At 32.0% G+C, this 20,608-nt stretch overlaps 1 protein-coding gene across 2 annotated transcripts in view; it reads left to right on the forward strand.

Moving 5' to 3' along the window:
- Positions 1 to 3,081: 3,081 nt before the first annotated feature.
- LOC129804669 (uncharacterized) overlaps positions 3,082 to 20,608 on the forward strand; it is a 61,929-nt gene continuing 44,402 nt past the window's right edge. For both annotated transcript variants that reach the window (XM_055852197.1, XM_055852198.1), the window contains exon 1: positions 3,082 to 4,263. In XM_055852197.1, the coding sequence (XP_055708172.1) occupies positions 4,130 to 4,263 (134 nt within the window). In that variant the 5' untranslated portion in view covers positions 3,082 to 4,129. The remainder of the gene's footprint in view (positions 4,264 to 20,608) is intronic.

The raw sequence follows: 20,608 nt of genomic DNA on the forward strand, positions 1-20,608 counted from the left end.
AAAATTTGAAATACAAAAAGGGCATTTGAGTGAAAAACTGTGACAATTAAGATAAATTTATGTTTAAGAGCAAAATTACGTTCATTGTTAAGTGTAGAAAATTATTAGTCGAGACACATTCTGCACGGATATTTCTAGTGACTTCTCAAAATCTATTTAACCTATTTAAATTTCCTTCATTTTTTCTCTGTATGATTTCTGTTTAATTCTTTTCCAAAAAAAATTATATTCACTGAAGATTATTCAGGAATTATAATTGTAATTTTTGGTATGTGTCTCGACTAATTGGTAATATTATTCACTCGCCTTATGAAAAATGTTTAGCATCTTTAGCACTTGCCTGAGAACCGTTTCGCGAAACCTAATACAGTAGAGTCCCTCAAATCTGAATCTCTCAAATTCGAACGACGTTTGGATTCAAAATGCCAATTGAGGGGTTATGTTAAAATATTCGTATTCTGAATGAATGAAAATCATATTTATGTGTTTCTTCCTGAATGTTTATGCATTATGATCGTATAAAATGAAAAGGAAGTATGTTACCACTAAGACTTGTGAGAAAGTACGGGGATCTGATTCAAAGTACATTTTAATCTAACATAAATTTCATTATGGCTCCGGCACAGAGGATCAGGAAAATTTCGTAAAGTCGAAATTCGAATCTCTTCTCAAAAAATTTGCATAAGTCTGTTCCACTCTTTCGGTCTCAAAATTGGACTGAACTAAATTAAATTTGGTGTGATGTTCAAAAGAAGAAGAAGAGTGCGAAAGAATAGGATAGACTTATGCAAACAATTTTAGATGGAAAAGAATGTGAATTTCGATTTCATGAAATTTTACTGATCTAAAAAGTGTGCCGGAGCCATTAGTTTTGAAAAATTCGTTCGAATTTGGAAGGTGAGAAATGTCAAAAATACCACCCGAGCGTTCGAATTTAGAAAACTCTACTGTATTTTCAGAAATTTGATTTCATTCAAGATTTGAATAGCCGTCTAGGTTATGTTCAGCGTAACACCAGATTGGTAATTTCAATTTCAATAACTCGGAAACAAGAAAATTGAATTGACCGTTTAATTAAAAGAAAATATATCATTCTACTTGCGTAATAGCCTGCTTTCCAAAAATGAAAAAAAATAAATAAATAGAAGGCAGCAAAAGCTGAAATTGTGAGAAAAAACTTAGGCTATGTCATATATTTGCAATAAAATTTACACTCACTTTGTACTACTTATTTTACAAATGTGCAATATTTTCCTACACAGGTTAAAAAATATTAAAATCCAACCAGAAGTCCTATTAAAGATTGAAATTAATTAATGCATTTTTTCGGAAAATTTGACATTATGAAAAAGTAAGAGCTATAGCGTAAGTGTGCCAAATTCCGGCCAGCTTGCAATTTCGGCCAACTTTTTTGTTCCTCGAAGTTACATGAACTTTTAGATTTTACGTACTCTAGAGATTATACAATGCAAAAGAATAACAAAAAATGTAGCTCTGACAAACGAGATGACGTGAAAAAGACATTTGAAAAATTCCCGATGGGCAAAGAACTATGAGAATGAAGGTGGCCGAAATAGGGCACCAAGGCTATGTCTACATTTTTATTCATTTTAAAATGTATTAAGAATGATTTTCAGAGTAAATAAAGACGATAAACTGTCTACAAGGTTCTAAGCAGCACTACTTAAGTAGAAGGAATAAAAAAATCAATTTCTATTAAAGATATTACATTTCAAACTTGAAACTTTGGCGCTTGCATGCAATTATGCCGAAATTTGGCACACTTACCCTAAAGAGTCTCCCAAGAAGTTTGAAAATAATCATTTCTACCGTTTATATACTTAATTTATAGTAGCCCTTTTTGGCCCTATAACCTATATTAAGTAAAATTTGGAATTTTAACGGACAACCCAATTTAAAGTTCGTCGGAAAACTACACTCAGTCCCGGTATTATTCACTTCGAGATTATGCACCTGACGAGATTATGCACATACAATTATGCAAGTTTGCCTACTATTAGGAGTCAATTTATGAAACCATTTTTGAAATGCGCCTGAATGTATACTATTTTGTGACGCGGGAAATTTGAAAACACTGTGCTTCTTTTTCAGAATAAAACTTTAATTTCTTTTATTAAGGAAAAAATTTTAAATATTCTAACTATTTATTGAAGAACTCTGGCCAAAGAGTACCGTTTCTTATGATGAATTTCTTTTAAGCTGTTGAATCTTTTTACTCTGACAACTTTTACTCCGCGCGAAGTTTGTTCTACGCGTGTTTGTTTTGGGTATGCAAATTTTCTCGATGCATAATGCCATTTCGCGCGTTTTTTTCGGTCCCGAAAATGTGCATAATCCCGGGACTTGAGTGTACTTTCTTAAAACTTGACGAAAAGTTAATTTACATTTAATTTTAAAGAACTCAAAAATCTATAATTACTAAATTATTGAAATTATTTCTATCATTGAACTATCAAAGATCAAACTTCCAAATTGGATTGTCCGGGGTCCGGGGTTCTAAATTTACTCTCTCTAGAGATATTATAAATATTAGTTTTTAAGGAAATGGATATTAAGCAAAATATTTTATTTCTTGAATTTATATTTAAATTTATTAGATAGTTTTTAATAAATTTTGAAACATTATGCTAATTTTATAAATTTTTGTTTACATCAATAGTGCAAACTGACATATTAATCACTTTTAAGTAGACACGAGAACAGGTTTTTTTTATTAAAAGCGAAAAAATTGGAAAAACGTACTTATATAATAATGAAATAATAAGATTTTTCGCGAATATCTTTATTCTAGGTTAGATAGAATTTGTAAAAAAGAACTTGTGCTAAAATCAATTTTATTTGTAAATTTCTATTAATGTATCCTGTAAAAGTGCAAGATACTTTTATTTTGTTTTTTTTTTAACTATTATTTTCACAAGTAATAATATGAGATAAAAGATAAAGCATAAAAAATCCTTTTTCCTTGATCCCAAAAGTGACCGTTATTTTCTAAACAAAATTCGAATCAAATTGCGTGAAAGGCGCAAAAGGTTTTCCATCCCTGAGTAAGCTGTTCTTCTCAGTTGCGTTTTTTGTTTCTCTGTGTGAGGTGTTCTTTGGAAGAAAAGTGCCTGAAAAACTGGTGAAAGTGCTACAGAAAGCAATGACTGCGTGGAAAAAACACTAGCACTGTCCCATCTACTGCCCAGCATTGCTGTTTTCCGTGGAAATTGCGCGAAAGTAGTGAAAAGTGCCTTAAAACTATTCAACTAGAGACATAACCTCACTTCTCTGTGTCTGGCTTTTAAAAGTCTGTGAATTCGCGATTGCAAAAGAGAGTCTTGTGTGTATTTTGGATGGGATTTGTGGAGCTGAAGAGTAGCTAGGGGGAGCAGGAGTGCGGCTGAGAATCGATACACAGTGGAAATACAGACAAATATGCCAAGTGGTAGTTGAAGTACGCATCGGAAGCCCACTCAGTAGTTTTCTGGCAGCTCAGCGGCCAACATCACGTCCTGCCCAAAAGAGTTATTTTGTGAGTCAGGGGAAGTCTCTCTGGCTCTGATCCGTAAAATCAGCTTATCTGTGCCATTTGCTATTGTAAAGTTGAACTCCGTCATATCGTTCCACAATGACAAGTTCTCACTGTGATAGTCTTATCAGCGTCAGGAAGTTCACCAGGAATCTGTGGTGTTGCTGAAATCATACCAACATAGCACTATGGTGGAATACCACAGAGATTCCCGGACAAATTCCAAGGGTTACAGCGGTTACAGCTCAAATTGAAGCTATCCGGAAGCATTTTTCACTGCTAAAAAGTGCAAGCTCCCCATTTCCCCTCAAAACACAAAAAAAAATGTGGACTTTGTGAGCAAGTCCCGGAAGATTGTCGTGCGACAGGACACTGAAGATTTCTCGTGCCTTACATCACGGTCCAAAATATTCCTCAGAAGCAGCATATAGCGATGTGAAAATTGCTGTTTTCCACTAATTTTAGAAGTTTTTCTTTGCGTGTGATTTTTCCCTCTTTCTCTCTCTCTGTCCGGGTGTGCTAAAAGTGTGATTGTGATAGTGGTGGCCCATCCTCGTGGGAAATAAAGTGAATGTTTTCTTCGTGTGCATTTGGATCATGAAAATGAAATGCTGGCTTACTGCTGCCTGTAACAATACTCTAATGTCGTCCACGGTGACCAAGATGCGACCAACATCCCTCAATGTTCAGCAGCAGCAACAGAATGTCGTCGATGTTAAAAAATTCCTCAGGTGAGTACCAACAATTCCAGCTTAAAAATTTCATAGCAGAAGGTCAAGGGGGTTTTCTCCAATCAATAAAATCAATACAAGAAAGTTTTATGACTAATTTGCTAAATTGAGTAACATTCTTCGAGAAAAAGAAATAGAAACTCGTTTTCTGTTTGAGAAAGTATTCTTTGAGAACAAGTTTTTTTTTTTTTTTAATTTTAAACAAATATTTACTAGAGATATTATTTATTTTGCTTCACTGATTCATTTTATTTAAGCGCTGTATTTGCTCTGTAAGGCCTACAAGCCTTGAAGCAAGGATTAATTAAGAATGATAAATCTTCAAAAATGAAATTAAAAAAAAATCGGGTTTTGTTACTAAAAAATAAAAGTTTGCTGGAATATTATGAAACTTCGATCAACGTTTCTCAGCTTGTAGTTTAAATAAATAAAGGTGGTATTTCAATGAAAAATGAACATGTTTTTTAGAACTTTACTGTTCTCAAGTGCTTCTGCATAATCGACTTTTTTTGTGGTGGTTCCTGTCACGACTGTTTGGTGGTTTGAGAACACAGCGAGGACTGTGAAAAACAGTCGAGACAAGAACCAATGCAAAGAAAAGTCGATAATGCAGAAGGACATGAGAACAGAACTTATCATTATCATTCGAACGTAGCAACTTAATGGTGCTATTCTGATGAAAAGTCAACACGTTTTCTTTTGGTATTTTACTGTTCTCAAGAGCATCTGCATTATCGAGTGTTCTTATAGATTCCTGTCTCAAGTCTCGACTATTTTCTCTAGTTCTTGTCGTGTTTTGAGACCACCAAACAGTCGTGACGTGACAGGAACTAAAACCAACACAAAAAATTGATAACGCAGACGCACTTGAAAACAGTAAAGTGATAAAAGAAAACATGTTCATTTTTCTTTGGAATATTAATCCATTACACCTTTAACCCTTTAACGACGAGACACTTTTTACGGACTGAAAATCAACAATAAAAATTAAACTGAGAAACATAATCAATAATAAGTCTTACATCTAACTTTGGAAAGTCCAACAGAGTCTGATTCGGTATGTTTTTTGCTTCTATGAACGATAGAGACAAAAATAGCCCAAAAATTTATGTAATTTTTCTGACAATACCAATGAATAATATTTTTCGCTTTAATGAAAAATATTACGTATAAGTATTGTAGTTTTTATTGCCAAAAGGGTTTTGCTTAAAAAAATTGGAAGTATAAAAAATAAATAAAATCAATTATGAATTTGAGAATTTAAAAATTCGCCATTTTTGATCTTAAATATTTACTACATAGCAAATAGCTAAAGACTTGCAAAAAATATTCTAGATCCCTTCAACCTTTTACTTTACAATTATGTACATACATAAGAAAAAAAAATAACTTTAGGTTAGTCAGGAAAAATTATTTTCTTTATGGGACACCGGTGTTCCAATCGTCCTTAAAGGGTTAAAGTACTACGTTCGCATGATAAATCAAATTTTTTTAGCACTGTACTGTTATCCAGTGTCTCTGCTGCATTATCGACTTTTCTTTGTGTTGGTTACTGTCACGACTGTTTGGTGGTTTTGGAACACGCCCCATAGAAAACTTCCGCGGAAATTCCATTGGATATTTTGCGTCAAATTCCGCTCATTCCATGGAATTTGACGCTAAATTTCCGCAAAGTCTTCCATGGAATTTTTCCTAGGAGAGGCCATGGAAAATGGACATTCCATAGAAAATTTGAACAACATACAATAGAAATTTAACGGCAATTTCCATGGAAGTCCATTAAAAGTTTATATGGAAAATTACACGTGAAATGTCTGCGGATTCCACTGGAATTTTCCATGGAATATTCCAGAAGTTTTCTATAGGGAACACGCCCCCTTTTTTGTAGGAAAATTCCTGCTTATTTGCTGCAGAAAATCCAAGGAATAATTCCACGGAAAATTCCACTATCTTTCCATACAGTTTTCTAAGAAAATTCCACATGTTTTTTTCTTCGCTTTACCGCTAGAAAATGTTTGTGGCGCTACAAAATAGATGGATTTATTTTGCACGCAAATTTTATGCAAAGATTGTGATTTCTGTTACTTATAATATTATGAAATTATGCGACGCTGCGTTTTGTGTAGATAATAGCAAAGTGATAACATTAAAAAGACTGTGGACATAAAATATACGTGTTTTTATTTTATGGAATGTATTTTTTTAGGAAAATTATTTTTTGTACGATAGTTTTTTCTTATCTAAAGTGTAAATTCATTATCGCTGATTCAATAAAACATATTAAAATCCTCGTGAAATTTACTATTTGTTTAATATTGGGAAATGAAAATATGAGATGCATGTGACAGCTTCATTTGTTCTCCATTTTCTTTGGTGGAAAAATCCATATTCAACCCACATAAATTTCCTGGGAAATATTCCACACAAAAAATCTACTATAAATCCATGGCAATTTCCTTGGAAATATACTATGGAGAATTTCCCTGGAATTTACCAAGGAAAAATACTGGAAAATTTCGAGGATTTCTTCCTTGTGATTCCTTATTCCACTTTCTTTTGCTATGGGGGACACTCGAGACAGAAACGAGTAATAAAGAAAGGTAGATAATGCAGAAACATTTGAGAACAGTAGAGTGCTAAGCTAAGAAAGTCTCAATCCTTTCAACCCATTCAAAATTGATTTAAATCTAACCTAAAAAAATAATAAATAATAGTAAATTTTTTCAAATATAAAGAAATAATGTTCAAGTATATATTAATTTTTTAGAAGATTTATGACAAAGAATTTGTTGAGCATTTTTTTGAAACAAAAAGAAAATTTTACGCTGTTTTGGGTCAATTTACTGAGAGATTGAGTTAATGTATGAAGGAAATTTTTCAAAATTATATTTATTATTTATTTTATTATTTTTTTAATTAAAAGCTAATCTATTTGTAGGACTTTGGGCTTTTGTTCCACCAAAAAAAAAACAATTCACTTATTTATTTTCTATTTCACTTGTTAGAAAAACAATTGAACAAGTGTTCTTCAACTTCATTATGAAATTTAGTGTTTAGTTTAATGTTGAAACATCTAAACATACATTCAGCTTTTGTTCCTGCCTAAAAGAAAACATTCTAAATTTAAACCTCCATAATATTAAGTAATTTGTAAAATTTCTCTCATCGTAAAATATGGGCAAAATACCAACTAATTAAAATACATTTAAATGCCTCTTAAAAATAATTTCTCACTAACCATAATTCACTAAAAGAAAAACTATTCTAGAATTCAGTGTCAATATCGTTAACAAAAAAAAAAGTGGGAGGACAGAGTGTGAAAACAAGAACGATTGCAGAAGAATGTTTAACAATTAATAATTTTCCCTGTCCATTTGCTGGTTTTTGGTGCCAAGAAAGATTTTCATCCTATCAATTGCATGACAGGCAAAATGGCAATTTTTTTTATTTGGGATTTGAAAAGCAAAGAAAAAAGAGAGACCTCGACGAAGAGCAATGCCTCAAAGACAATGCTACAGACATTTTTGGACTGATTCCGTCATATTTTTATTTATTCCGCTTGGTTCTTTTCACGCGGCACAACATTAAAAGTTTTTCATCTCAGAAAAATCTCTTTTGGGGAATCTCTCTCATTCAGTTTTAGAATCTTCATGAGAATTCTCTTGTTCTCGCGCAATACCTTGGCTTCTTGTTGCGTCTCGTTTGAGCAAACCACGACACTGCATACCAATCACGATGAAATCATAAGCAATATTATAATTAAAACACATTGCCATAAAATTAATGCAGCACTGCGAAAGGCACAAACAGTTTAATTAATTAAAATTTCTGTAGTTGAGCTATGTAGGTGGGATTTTTTGAATGGAGCGATTTATCGGTAAGGTATTACCATATTTATTTGTTGTTCAGTAAATTGAGCAATCACTTGACAGTTCAGTGAATTTTTTTGACAGTAAACTCGAAAATTTGAATTAACGGCAATTGATCCATTCTTCGATAAGACATACAGTAGAGTCTCGCTATAGGCCATCGCTCTATAGTCCACAATTTATCGACCGTTGATTTCAAAACACTGATTTTAAGTTAGGTTATGTTTTTTAGTATGCGACATGCATAATTATTTTAATATTTTTGGCAAACTTTATTAAGTAGTTGTGATAATTGTGATCGATAATGAAGAGAGCGAGGCCAAGTACCACAATCGCAAAGAAAGTGGAAGCCGTCGAGCAATTTCAATACTAAAAATCGTTGATAATTTTAAAAAATTACATGGACTATAGTGCGACCCAAGTGTCAAATTTGAAACCAAATATGGACTATAGCGAGACTCTACTGTAGTACAATTTTTTAAAGACAGCTTAATTTTTGGTGATAGATTTTAAATCGGAATTTATCAGTTTTAAATTTACATTACAAAGCTAAGGACAGATTTTGCAATTTTTGACAGTTGAGTAAAATTTTGACAGTGTCTGAAAATTCGAAATACCAACTATCGATGAATTTTAAAACAAAATATTTGTTATAAAAGATACCTTTATGTTATTGAAGAGATAACTGAGACCCATGTTCATAAAAATAATTAATTTTGTGACGCTTCTCGTTTAAATTCTGTAATTGATTTTATAAAACTGCATCAAAATGAAACTTTTTGTATAATGTTTTATTTTCAACAATTTCTGGACTATTGTACTTATCTATCGAAGTAACTGTATTAAATTACTAGTGATTTTATGATTATTATAAGGCATTTAACGTTGAATGAAATCTAAGACGGTTCTGACAATTTTGATATGAGTTCCGAAAGATCGTGAGGGGCAGTTTCATGCAAGCACACGAAGAAGTTTCCAGTGTCTAACAATTTATTTTTTAATCAAAATTAACATAAAATGATCATTGAAAACGTTTTGTAATTATTTTTGTCGATAAAGTACGAAATTATGGAAAGTAGTATTTCCTAAAAGTTCTTAAAAAAAATAATCATTCAGGGCTTTTGAAGTGTTTAAAAATGATGAATTTAATTGTTGTAATATATTTTCAGAATGTTTTCAGTAAGATAAGGGAAGAGTACTAAATGATACATTAGTGATCCCTTTAACTATATCTGTGCTTTTGAATGTTTAATTTTTATAATAAATTAATAAAAAATATGTATAATTGCAAACTTGAATTCTGTACCTCGGATCGTCAGGAATTTAATCAGGTATCTCAGGGAAAATTGGTTTTATAAATTAAATCTACACTAATGCACTGTATTCTTGTAAGAATTAAATGTTAAAAAGTAGCTAATAATTTAAAAAAAAAATCATTTAATTTGTAGCAACAATGTGGTATTAATCTGACGATCCGAGGAACACTGCCGATTGCTGGTGCTCTTCCCTTATATATTGTAAAATTTTTTAGCATTATAAAAATTCAAGGCTTTAAAATACTATTATAAAACTGTTATACTAAAAAGGATATGTTATAAGTCGATATAATGATCCAACAATGTGCAGAATTAGCTTAGCACTACAAAAGACATTTCTTTTGTATAAAAATTCAAAGAAAATTGCTCAATTAATGAGAAATAGGCTTGGAGATCTTTGGCGATATTTTATATTCTCGGTATGGTATGATCAATTGATCAATTAGTGTTCAAATTCTGTTCAAGTTCTTGTTTGATTATATTTTTAGGTTTTAGAGTCTTAGAAGACTTCAAAATAGTAATTTTAATCAATTCTGGTATCGCAAATTTCCTATAAACACGTTTTATCTTTTTCAAAAATTGCCTCATATTTATCTTGAAATTGCCCCGCAACGGGGATTTTCACACATTCTGCCTTTCAAGTTAAATGAATTTCTCCACAATAGACTAATGAAATTAAAGGATTATTGTTATTATTTTTATTAACCCTAAACCCAACTGGTAATTCACAGAATATACAAAGTTTTACTTCTGTTTATCATATTTTTGCAAAATGGTCACAAAATCCATTTTGCAATTTAGGGGTGAAACTCCCCCACGCTCCCCTACAACAAGTTCTGAATCGAATAGGTTTTTTTTGATTAATTGTGCAAAATGCTGATAGATCATGCAATAATTTGAATCAACGCATTTTTCGTGAAATAAAAAAAAATAATGATGATTTTTCTCTGAAAAACGTGATTCAAATTGAAATGGTCAATAGGATATAAACGTGTTTTGCTAAATCATAGTTTTAAAATTGCGTACCTGTGAGTAATAAACATACTTCCTAATTTGAAAAATTAATGTTAGTTTCTGTTCTAAAATAAATAGAGTCACTTTTTTTTCATGGAATTCGGATGTTCTAATGATGTGCTTCATGAATACAGATGACCACAAATTTTTTGTAAGACTTGCTATATATATTAGAATGAATCACATTTTATAAGACAAACTAGCTAAATTGTTCTCCTTGAAGTTTTTATTAATTTAAAAATATATAGAAATGACAAGTTTTAAAAGAGAACATTTTTGCACTTTGTTAATTTTTTAATGGGGAGAACATAAATTTTTGTGAATTATTGCGGAAGGTGTGTCTTGTCATGATTTCCATTTTCTACCACTCTGTAGATCATTTTTATCTCAAATGTGTGCAAATTGATATTTTATGGGAAAAAATCGCAGAGAAGTGGCTTAATTGAATTTGCAAGAGTGACTTTTGATATTGAGTTATTAATTTGTATCTCTGCGTTTAATTGCTTTTCAAACAGCATCTCCATTAATTTTGCAAGTATAATGACTGTCTCGCTTCTATTTGCACTATCAATACAAATGATCCATAATTGTGACATTTTATCTGTTGACACTCTGTCCCCCAGAGATGATTATGCTATCAATTGGCCGAGAAAAGTGCCCATTAATACTAAAATGGGTTAATTGAATTTTGTGTTTGTGTGATGGAAAGGCTGCGATTTTGACCCACATGGTGCTTTTGAAGTGCATATTAATGAGACATAAGAAAAATTGCTTACATCGTTATCTAACATCGGATTCAATTATCTTTCATAAATTCGCACTCTTGAACCAAAATGCCCGGTGTTGAAAAGGAATTTATAATTATTTTAAAATTCTTTTTTTTTTACTTAAATTCTCTCTTTTGCCTCTCAATTTTCATCATTAACCAGTGGCAAGCAAAACAAATGTGTTTTGTTGGGTTTTATTGAAAATCGCGTGGTGGGTCGGGCGTCTTTTTTTTTTGGTAAGTGAATGTTGGGGCGAGCTCTTTGGCCTGGTGCGTATGACATCATATTCAAAATAGAAAATTTAATTTGAGCGTAAAATACTTCGTCGTTTGCTCCACCAAATCTGTGAATATCTCAGCTTGGAAACATTCCTCTTCAGTTTAATGAAGAAAAAAGTGGGTAAAGTGAGAAAAGACTCTGTGGAATGCTTGAACTTAGTTACTTAGTTATTAAATGTTAACACTAGTGACTCCAAATAAACGGATTTACAGAATAGACGGTTAACCGGTTTTGATAGGCTGTGAAACCGGTTAAAAACCGGTTTCAAACAATATGATGCTCATTGGTTAGTGCGGTTAATTCCTTAATCATCTGCGAGAACTAGGGAGAACAGTCGAGACAGCAACCAATACAACAGAAAAGTCGATAAAACAAAAGCATTTGAGAACAGTAAAGTTCCAAAAAATGTTCAGAAGGAAGATGTCCTCTTTACATTTTTCATTGAAATAGTCACTTACTATACCTCAATTTTGTAAAAAAATAAGCTTAGAAACTAGAGTAACAGTAAGTAAACAAGAAATGAATATCAGTTAAAAAATGAATGTTTGTAAATAGGCAAAAATCGAAAAAGCTAAAAATTTGTTAAGTTTTTCAGATAACGTTCTTGTTCGGGAAAAGTTTCCATAAGAGGACTTGCTTGTAATTGCGTACAGTAAAATTATAAAGTTACAGAGATTTGCTTAAGACAAGGGGAAACAAAACGTCCCAGGCTTTGCAAAGTGTTCGAACTCGTGACTTATGCCGGCTTCAGACTGGAGGTTTAGCCCAGTTCTCAAAGGTCTCAAAAATCTAAATAACAAGCAATTTTATTGATTTTTCAAAATCTAATGAATAATTTGCTCTTATAAACCAATCATAAACAACAATTTTCTAAAAAATCATGGCGACTAGGAATTAGGGGAGTTAAGCCAGATGGCTAAGTCTCAGGTCTGAAGCTGGCATTAGATGCTTATTTCTCAAAAGTACTATCGCATCATTTACCGTTTACTGGTTTTCAACGGAAAACCGTTTCATAAAACACTCAAAAGATCCCATAAAAAATTTAAGAGCAATAAAATTGATTTTTGGGTTATCCGTACACAACCGGTTTACTACCAGTTCACAATTGAACTGATTTATAAATTACACAAAATATTGTCCAAAGTATCTTAGTATTCGGATAAAAATTATTTACCGGTTATGAACTGAACTGGTTTATTACCGATTCAGATCCGATTTAAACGATTTCAGTTCCGGACAAACAGCGTCACATTATTTCTCAGAAAGCGTCTGCAACGAGAAGATATTTAGGAAAGTGGAAATTGGAGGAGGATGAAAAAATCAAGGGATTACACTACTCTCTTTGGAGTTCGAGCAGTAAAAATTACGATATTTAATTTAACATATTCTGACGTAGTGAACTAAAATCAAAATGATGTAATTGACGTAAAAATTACTCCACTTGAGAGAAGATAAATTCATTCTGGATGCATAAAGAGGTTTATCCTTTCAGAAATTAAGGAAAATACGAACATTTTCCTAAAAATTCCGGAGCTGCAGTGTGCTTAAAAATCCAAAAGCTCAGCTTAGGCAAAAATTTAAGTATTTTCCTTGATTTTAAAAGTAAATTTCTGGCGTTTATCTCCCTAAATTCCTTAATTTACTTATCGTCTGTACTGCTACAAGTACAAAATAGATTTTATTTATATTAAGTTGTCCAATTACGATGAAAATATTTGTGAGAATAGTCTTTTTCGTAACCAAATTAGGGGTTTTAATTCCAAGCTCAAGCATTCCCAAATAATTATGCTTTTTACACGGCTCAAAACCAAAAGGATCTTTCATGTTTTTGATAAAAATTAATGAGAAATAAATTCTCTATAACTATTCTACATTTGACCTTGAAAACCTTCAAAAAGGTATAACTCATGGTTTTTTGGAAAGGCCAAATTTTCACAAAACAACCTTTTATGAAATGTTTTTAAGTTGTTTTTAAGATGTCCTAAAATTCTCCAATTTGATTTATGCATTGATATTCTAAAGATCCTAAAGCGGTATTTGGACTAGAGCCTTATACGGGCTTCAGACCTAAGGCTTAGCCACATGGCTTAACTTCTTTAATTTCTTGTCAATCAGTTTTTTTGGAAATTTTTGATTTAGGATTGGATCTTAACTCTTTCGCGTCTTTAGGGTCATATATGACCCGGGGAAAAAAGTTTGTTTTTGGCTATTTACATTAATTGAAATCTAACTGGAGTCTTGAGAAAATGAGCCAAGAATCTTACATCCTTCTATTATGATGTCGTGCACGAACAGATAGATTTCAATTAATGTAAATACCCAAAAAAAACTTTTTTCCCCGAGTCATGACATTACCCTAAAGACGCGAAAGAGTTAAGTGTAAATGACGCATTAGAGTTTGAAAAAAAATAATAAATGTGCTTGTTATTAAGGATTTTGAGGCCTTCAGGAACTGTACTAAACCTCTAGTCTGAAGACCGCCTTAGCCCGGTTTCCGAAAAGGTCTTCAAATCCTAAATAACAACCAATCTTTTTGGTACTTAAAAACCTAATAATTCATTCTCCTTTAGTAATCCAATCCTAAGTCAAAATTTTCCAAAAAATCTTGAATGATAAGAAATTAAAGAAGTTAAGCCATATATGGCTAAAGGCCTTCTCAGACCTGAGGATTAGTCGAGAGATGGCTTAGCGTATTTATATTCGAAATAGTGATTAATCTACTTTTTCAATTAAACCATGTCTCGGTTTAAGTCGTAAGTCTGTCAATGACCTAAGTCTTTGATCTGAGTCCCGTATAAGTCGATATCTTCTACAATTTGCTCTTTTGATCTTATAACGGTTGGATTTAGTAAAGTAATACGGATGGCAGAACATAGGGATTAAAAAATTGATTAATTATTTACACATATCCCTGTCTTTTTGAGTATTCGAGCAATAGAACTTGTGATTTTTTTAAGCAACTTTTTTGCAGTTATAAGCATTTGGAGATTTGTGTTCTTTTTGCCCGGCAAAAGAGGTCAAGTGAAATAGCCTTTGATATGGAAATGCTATCATATAATAGACTAAATAGAGACGTAGTTGAATGACACTTTTTATTGTGTTGAATAATATGCGGAGGAATCTAAAAATGAGATAACTGTTTTTAATCAATAAATTGACTGTCTATCTACAACCAAAAAAAAAACCTTGTAAAAAGCACCAATGTAAAGATTCTTGAAAGATTTTCGCAATGATGATGAATATCTCCCACAGGCAATAACGTCAAGTGCCATTCGTCATAAGCTGGCAAAATTTTTCGCACTATTAGTTTACGTTATTGGATACCGAAAGTAAAAAAAAGATTAAGAGTTGCGGAGGTGTTTTCTAAATAAAATACGCAGTAAAAAAAATTACAAAAAATAGGCAGTCAAAATAAGTTAATTTGTTTAATGGATATATACATTAGAAAAATAAGAAGAAATTAAAAGCATTCTTCAAAAGACTCCGCGATTAGCTCCAATTAGTTCCTATGACAAATTCCAGGAACTTTTCAGTCTCTTACTCATATGCAAGGCAGATGAATTCTTCTTTATGCCATTCATGAGCATCGTGCGTTTTTCTTTAGAGTTGTATTAATGAACTCTGAGAATTTGCATTTTTAGTATGACGCTAATTACAGTCTCCTCCATCTCATAAGAATAAACTGGGTGATATTAGCAAACATTTTCAACATGTTATATATTTGATGGAGGGAGGGAAGATCTTTTTCTCTCTGTGATGTTACGAAAGTGTATAGTTAAATTTATTGGATGCGAAAACATAGGCATATTAAGTGAAAATTTACTTTGCACAGCCTTAAAGGAAAACAAGACTATAAATTTGTTGTGATGAAAGAAGCTGCATTATCTTATGAGAACACAAACAATGCTCAAAGATAATGGATTAAAGTGAAAATTTCTAAGGACTGTTTTAGCTTTTGGGATGAGTTTATAATATTGGAATATTTAGGAAATATAAATCTCTCTATAAAATGGTCCAAGGTCTGTTCGTCTTAAAATCTATTCTAAAGCACTTCGTGTAGTTTTAAAATAATATTCTCGATCGAATTCAGTGTTCATTACTTGATTTTATTATTTTATATTTTTGATGCTGTAATTTTTATGGAAAAGATGGGAAATTTAGGGTAAATGTCCTAATTCAAAACTATTTCCAGACGTTTTAACTTTGACAGAAGATTCTACACATTAAGTTCATATTTTTTCTGAAGAGAATTACATAAATTTGCTCCTTGACTCTTCTAGAATGTTACTGTTTTGTGAAAATTTTTTAAATATATAATATTTTGAAAACTTCTCAAATACAAGAAAAATACACAAATGCAAAATGCTGCAATTGGAAACAAATTAATCCAAATGGAGACAAGGGAAAGTTTCTAATTGGAGACAAACAGTGTAACTGAAACCGCGACGAAAGGCTTCCAAAACCTTGTTGAGTTGCTCTGGAGTGCAGGATTTGTTCTTATTCCTGGTCTTTTCTCCTTACCCATCTAAAACAATAAGAAAATCTCTCCAAAAAATCATATTTCCGGAGTTTCCTATTAAAACATTTGCAGACACTTCAGAAAAACCATTTTTGTTCACGAAATAGGTAATTATTTCATATGAAAACTTCACGTACCGTTAACAATAAAGATTAGCACTTACTTTAACTAAAATTAGCCAGAAATATGACATAAATAACAAAAAAAATAAACAATAGTCACCTCAATGTGTTTTTCATTTGAAAACATGGTCGATCGATGAAAAATTCAATGGTGAAAAGGTACTCTTTTAATTTTTCTGAGAAATTAACAAATTAAAATTTGTGAATATGAATGGATTTTCGCTTTATTTGGAGCAAAATTAATTAAATAATTATACTGTGGTATAGAAAATGTATAAATATAATAATTTAGTACTGTATTTATCATGCAAACAATGACGTTTCCATTTGGAGTAGTGAAAAATTTCCATTTGGAGCAGGTTTTGAATTAGCTTAATTTACCCTACTTGGACCAATTCATATTGATCAACATTCTAGATTTCTATTTAAATTCAATAAAATAAATACTTTAGGATTACTCAATTCTTTTGTATATTTCACTTCAAAATGTGCTTAGGATGCGGATACCGCCAACTTATCATAATAGATTCCACCGGAAACGCTACAGAAACCTTTAATGTTTAAAATCAAAATTTAAGGTTTTTAATCCAAATGTAAATTACCTACGACGTTTCATTCGGTTATTTTTGAAATGTGATTAGTCGAAAAGTTATGAAAAATCGTACTTCATATTCACTTTCTTAGATTTTTTTTCTTCAAAATCCTAAAGAACTATGTTACTTTAAGATTAAAGTCCTTTATAATAGGGATTACGAATCAGCCTTCAAAATCGATTATCCTAAAAAATTCAAAATTATTACTTCTTAGATTTTTTTTTCTGAATCTTATACGTTTTTTAGACAGTGTTTTTCAAAAATATGCTTTATTATTTTTATTATCTCTGCTGAAATAATTCTTGGTGTAATCTAATGAATCGAATAAATCCATTGAATCGAATTTGATATTCTTGGTTTGATTCTTTCATTGGTAAGCGTTGGAGTTTAGAGTAAGTGAGCCAAATTTCGGCCAGCTTCAAATTTCGGCCACTTTAATTAAAAATTGTTTCTGTTTCTGTTTATGTTAGTAGTGAATCGTTCTTCAAATTTCGAGTGATATTTCCCAGCTGGATCACGTATTTTTTGTAAAAAAAAAGATATTTTGTGAGCGTCCTTCCAGTGAAGTAATGTTTCCTATTTCGGCCACATCTCTTGCTTCCCCAAACCTATTCATTTTAGTTTGTTTTCACTATCTGGGTTGTAAAATGCTCTAAGAAATAAAAGAAAGCATCGCCTCTATGAAAAAGATGATGTGGAAAGGGCCGTGAATAGAGTTCAAGATGGGCAAGTCGCTACGGGAATCTGTGTGTAAATTCGGGGTTCAGGGTGCTAAGTCAATTCTTCAAGTCTTCAGGATAAATTACACGCAAGATCTCAGTCTTGTGGGTCATATAAAAGACCCACAAATATTAAAAACGTTCCGTATAAGGTTTTCAAATTTTCCATACATTGTTTCACACAAGATGGTCACAAACAAGGTGGCCGAAATTCCATTCAAAGTGGACGGAATATTACCCAAAGCAACGTCTATATTTTTGTTCATTTTTCAATATTTGAAGAATTGATTTAAAGAAAACGAAGATGATAAACTACTTTACTAAATACCAAAGAACACATCTGAAAAAAAAAATAAACAAGAAATATAAAAATGTATTAAAAATATTACATTTCAAACTTAGGACGTTGGTGCTTATTTGCAACTATGCCGAAATTTGGCACACTTACCCTATCATATTTTAAACAATATCTTAAAATTATATGAAACAATATCTGTGTGTGGTCCATATTATTGTCCAGAGAGTTTAACCAATTAATCATCGTCACTTGTTAAATCTGTATAAGGATAAAGTGTCAAAATTGTAATTATTTTTAGAGTTGAGAAAAAAAGGAAAAACTGTATCTCTATTAATTTTGTAAACAAGAACTGAGAAAAAAATAGTTCTATATATCATGAATCACTTCACGATATTAGCTTTAGCGTCGCAATAAAGAAGAGCCTAACCATAAAATTGGGGCTTATGGAAAAATATAATTTTAATGCACTAAAGCCTTTGATATTGCCAAATTATCTCTCTGTCCCTCTTTCTGAACAATTACAAGGGACAGATTATCTGTAACCATTTGCTGTGATAAGAATAGGTGCAAAAGAGATAATATTTTGGCGTCGTTTTGTTTTTTAGTCAATGAAGAATTACACAATTTATCATGCAGAGGGATGATCTCAACTTCAGTGGGTGAATTCTATATAGTAATTTTCTGTGTAAATGCTTTTCGGACGATGATGTTGAGAGACTATTGTTTATTAATGCTGTCTGGCTGAGTTGTATGAATAATCAATTGTGGTCAAGGCGGAGGGGAAATTTCGCAAATGCTTTTTCTATTCAATAAATTCTCTCGAGAGACTTCTGAATTTATTTTCCATTTTTCATTGTTCTCAACAGTTGCAAAGTGAGCATGGTTTCTTCGAGCTTTTTTTTTGCCTTAAAAAAATTGTTAGTCAAAAGCTGCTTCTATTTGCTCTTGCTACATATTTGAATTTCCGAGCAGAACGAATGAAAAAGATAGAAGAATGTTCTTTTAGCAAATAACTTCTACTTCGTTTTCTTGCGGAGGACAGAAAGGCTGGAATAAAACTCAGATATTGCTTTTTATACTGCTTGAATTTTAAAGATGGAACAAGATAATTATTTTCGCGATATTTCGATGGCTCGAAATTTTAATGGAACAAACCTCAGAGGAATAGGGTTGACAAATCTTTGAGAATTTGACGGTTTTAGAAAAATTACACCACGCTGTTTGTCCAGTCATCTTACTTACCAAAGCTCACAGGCTAAACGATTAGAGATAGTGAATTGACGTCTTCGGAGGACCCTACATACAAGTCAGCCTTCGTATCATTAAAATAACCTTCAATATCCCTCTACTAGGAAGCAAGTACACTCAATCCCGGTAATATGCACATTCTCGGGACCGAAAAAAACGCGCGAAATGGCATTACGTATCGAGAAAATTTGAATACTCGCAGGGGCTTTCTTTTAAGTAAATCTGCCGTAGAACGAATTTCGCGCGGAGTAAAAGTAATTCAAACAAAACGATTCAACTGTTTCATAGAAATGCATTAACAAACAGTACTTTTTGGCCAAATTTCTTCAATAAATGGTTAGAATATAAAAAAAATACCTCAATCAAAGAAATTAAAGTTTTATTCTGAAAAAGTAGCAAAATATTTTCAAATTTCCCGCGTCGCAAAATAGTATACATTCAGACGTACAGTAGAGTCTCGCTATAGGCCATCGCTCTATAGTCCACAATTTATCAACCGTTGATTTCAAAACACTGATTTTAAGTTAGGTTATGTTTTTTAGTATGCGTCATGCATAATTATTATTAATATTTTTGGCAAACTTTGTTAAGTAGTTGTGATAATTGTGATCCATAATGAAGAGAGCGAGGACAAGTACCACAATCGCAAAGAAAGTGGAAGCCGTCGAGCAATTTCAATACTAAAAGTCGTTGATAATTTTAAAAAATTACATGGACTATAGTGCGACCCAAGTGTCAAATTTGAAACCAAATATGGACTATAGCGAGACTCTACTGTATATCAAAAATGATTTGCATAATCCCGAAGTTCTTAATGCCGGGACTGAATGTAGGTCCCTTAAAAAACCAAAACTTTGACAAATCTTTTAAGGCGCCATTAAAAGCTTTATAATGATAATTTTGTGTTTAACTTCTTGTAAGAACTCTTAAGCTTCCTAAAAGTGCACTACTTTACTCTTAAGTCCTCTACACATTGGGAGTAATTTTCGTTAAAATCGTATTTTTGACAGAATTTGACATTTCCACCTTCAGCAATACAGACGATATTTTTCAAAACAGCAATTTTTAACGACAATTGCTCCCAATGTGTAAGGGCCTAGTCAAGGAGGCGGACCAGGAGTGCGATAAGCATACTAGAAGAACTTTGGTTCTATAATGCCTTACCTAGTGAATTGTACAAGACAATAAAGAGAAAAAAAATGCTTCCTGTAAGGGAATTATGTAACAGCATGACAATATCATATGACAAATTTTCGGGGAAAAATTCTACAATAGGCCAACTTCAAGCCCCCCAGTGAGCATCGAATGGCCCATTGAAGGGATCTCTATAAAGAGTCGGATTTTCGGTTAGTTCTTCTGATTTTTCATACAAATAAAATTAAATTTATCATATGACATTGTCACATTGCTGTTACAGAATTCCCCTACTAGGGACCAATATCCTTAGAGTTTTCCTCTGTAATGACCTTTAGTTATCCCTTTTATCAGTTTGGCAAAGGTCACAGATTGAAGAAGCTCTTCAGAACGTATTTGTTTATTGATTGAAACTAGAGTTAATACATTTGAAAGGTATTGGAATACCGAACAAGTTTTGTGATGTT

The sequence above is a fragment of the Phlebotomus papatasi genome, chromosome 2 (assembly GCF_024763615.1).
Source record: "Phlebotomus papatasi isolate M1 chromosome 2, Ppap_2.1, whole genome shotgun sequence".
NCBI classification, from domain to species: domain Eukaryota; kingdom Metazoa; phylum Arthropoda; class Insecta; order Diptera; family Psychodidae; genus Phlebotomus; species Phlebotomus papatasi.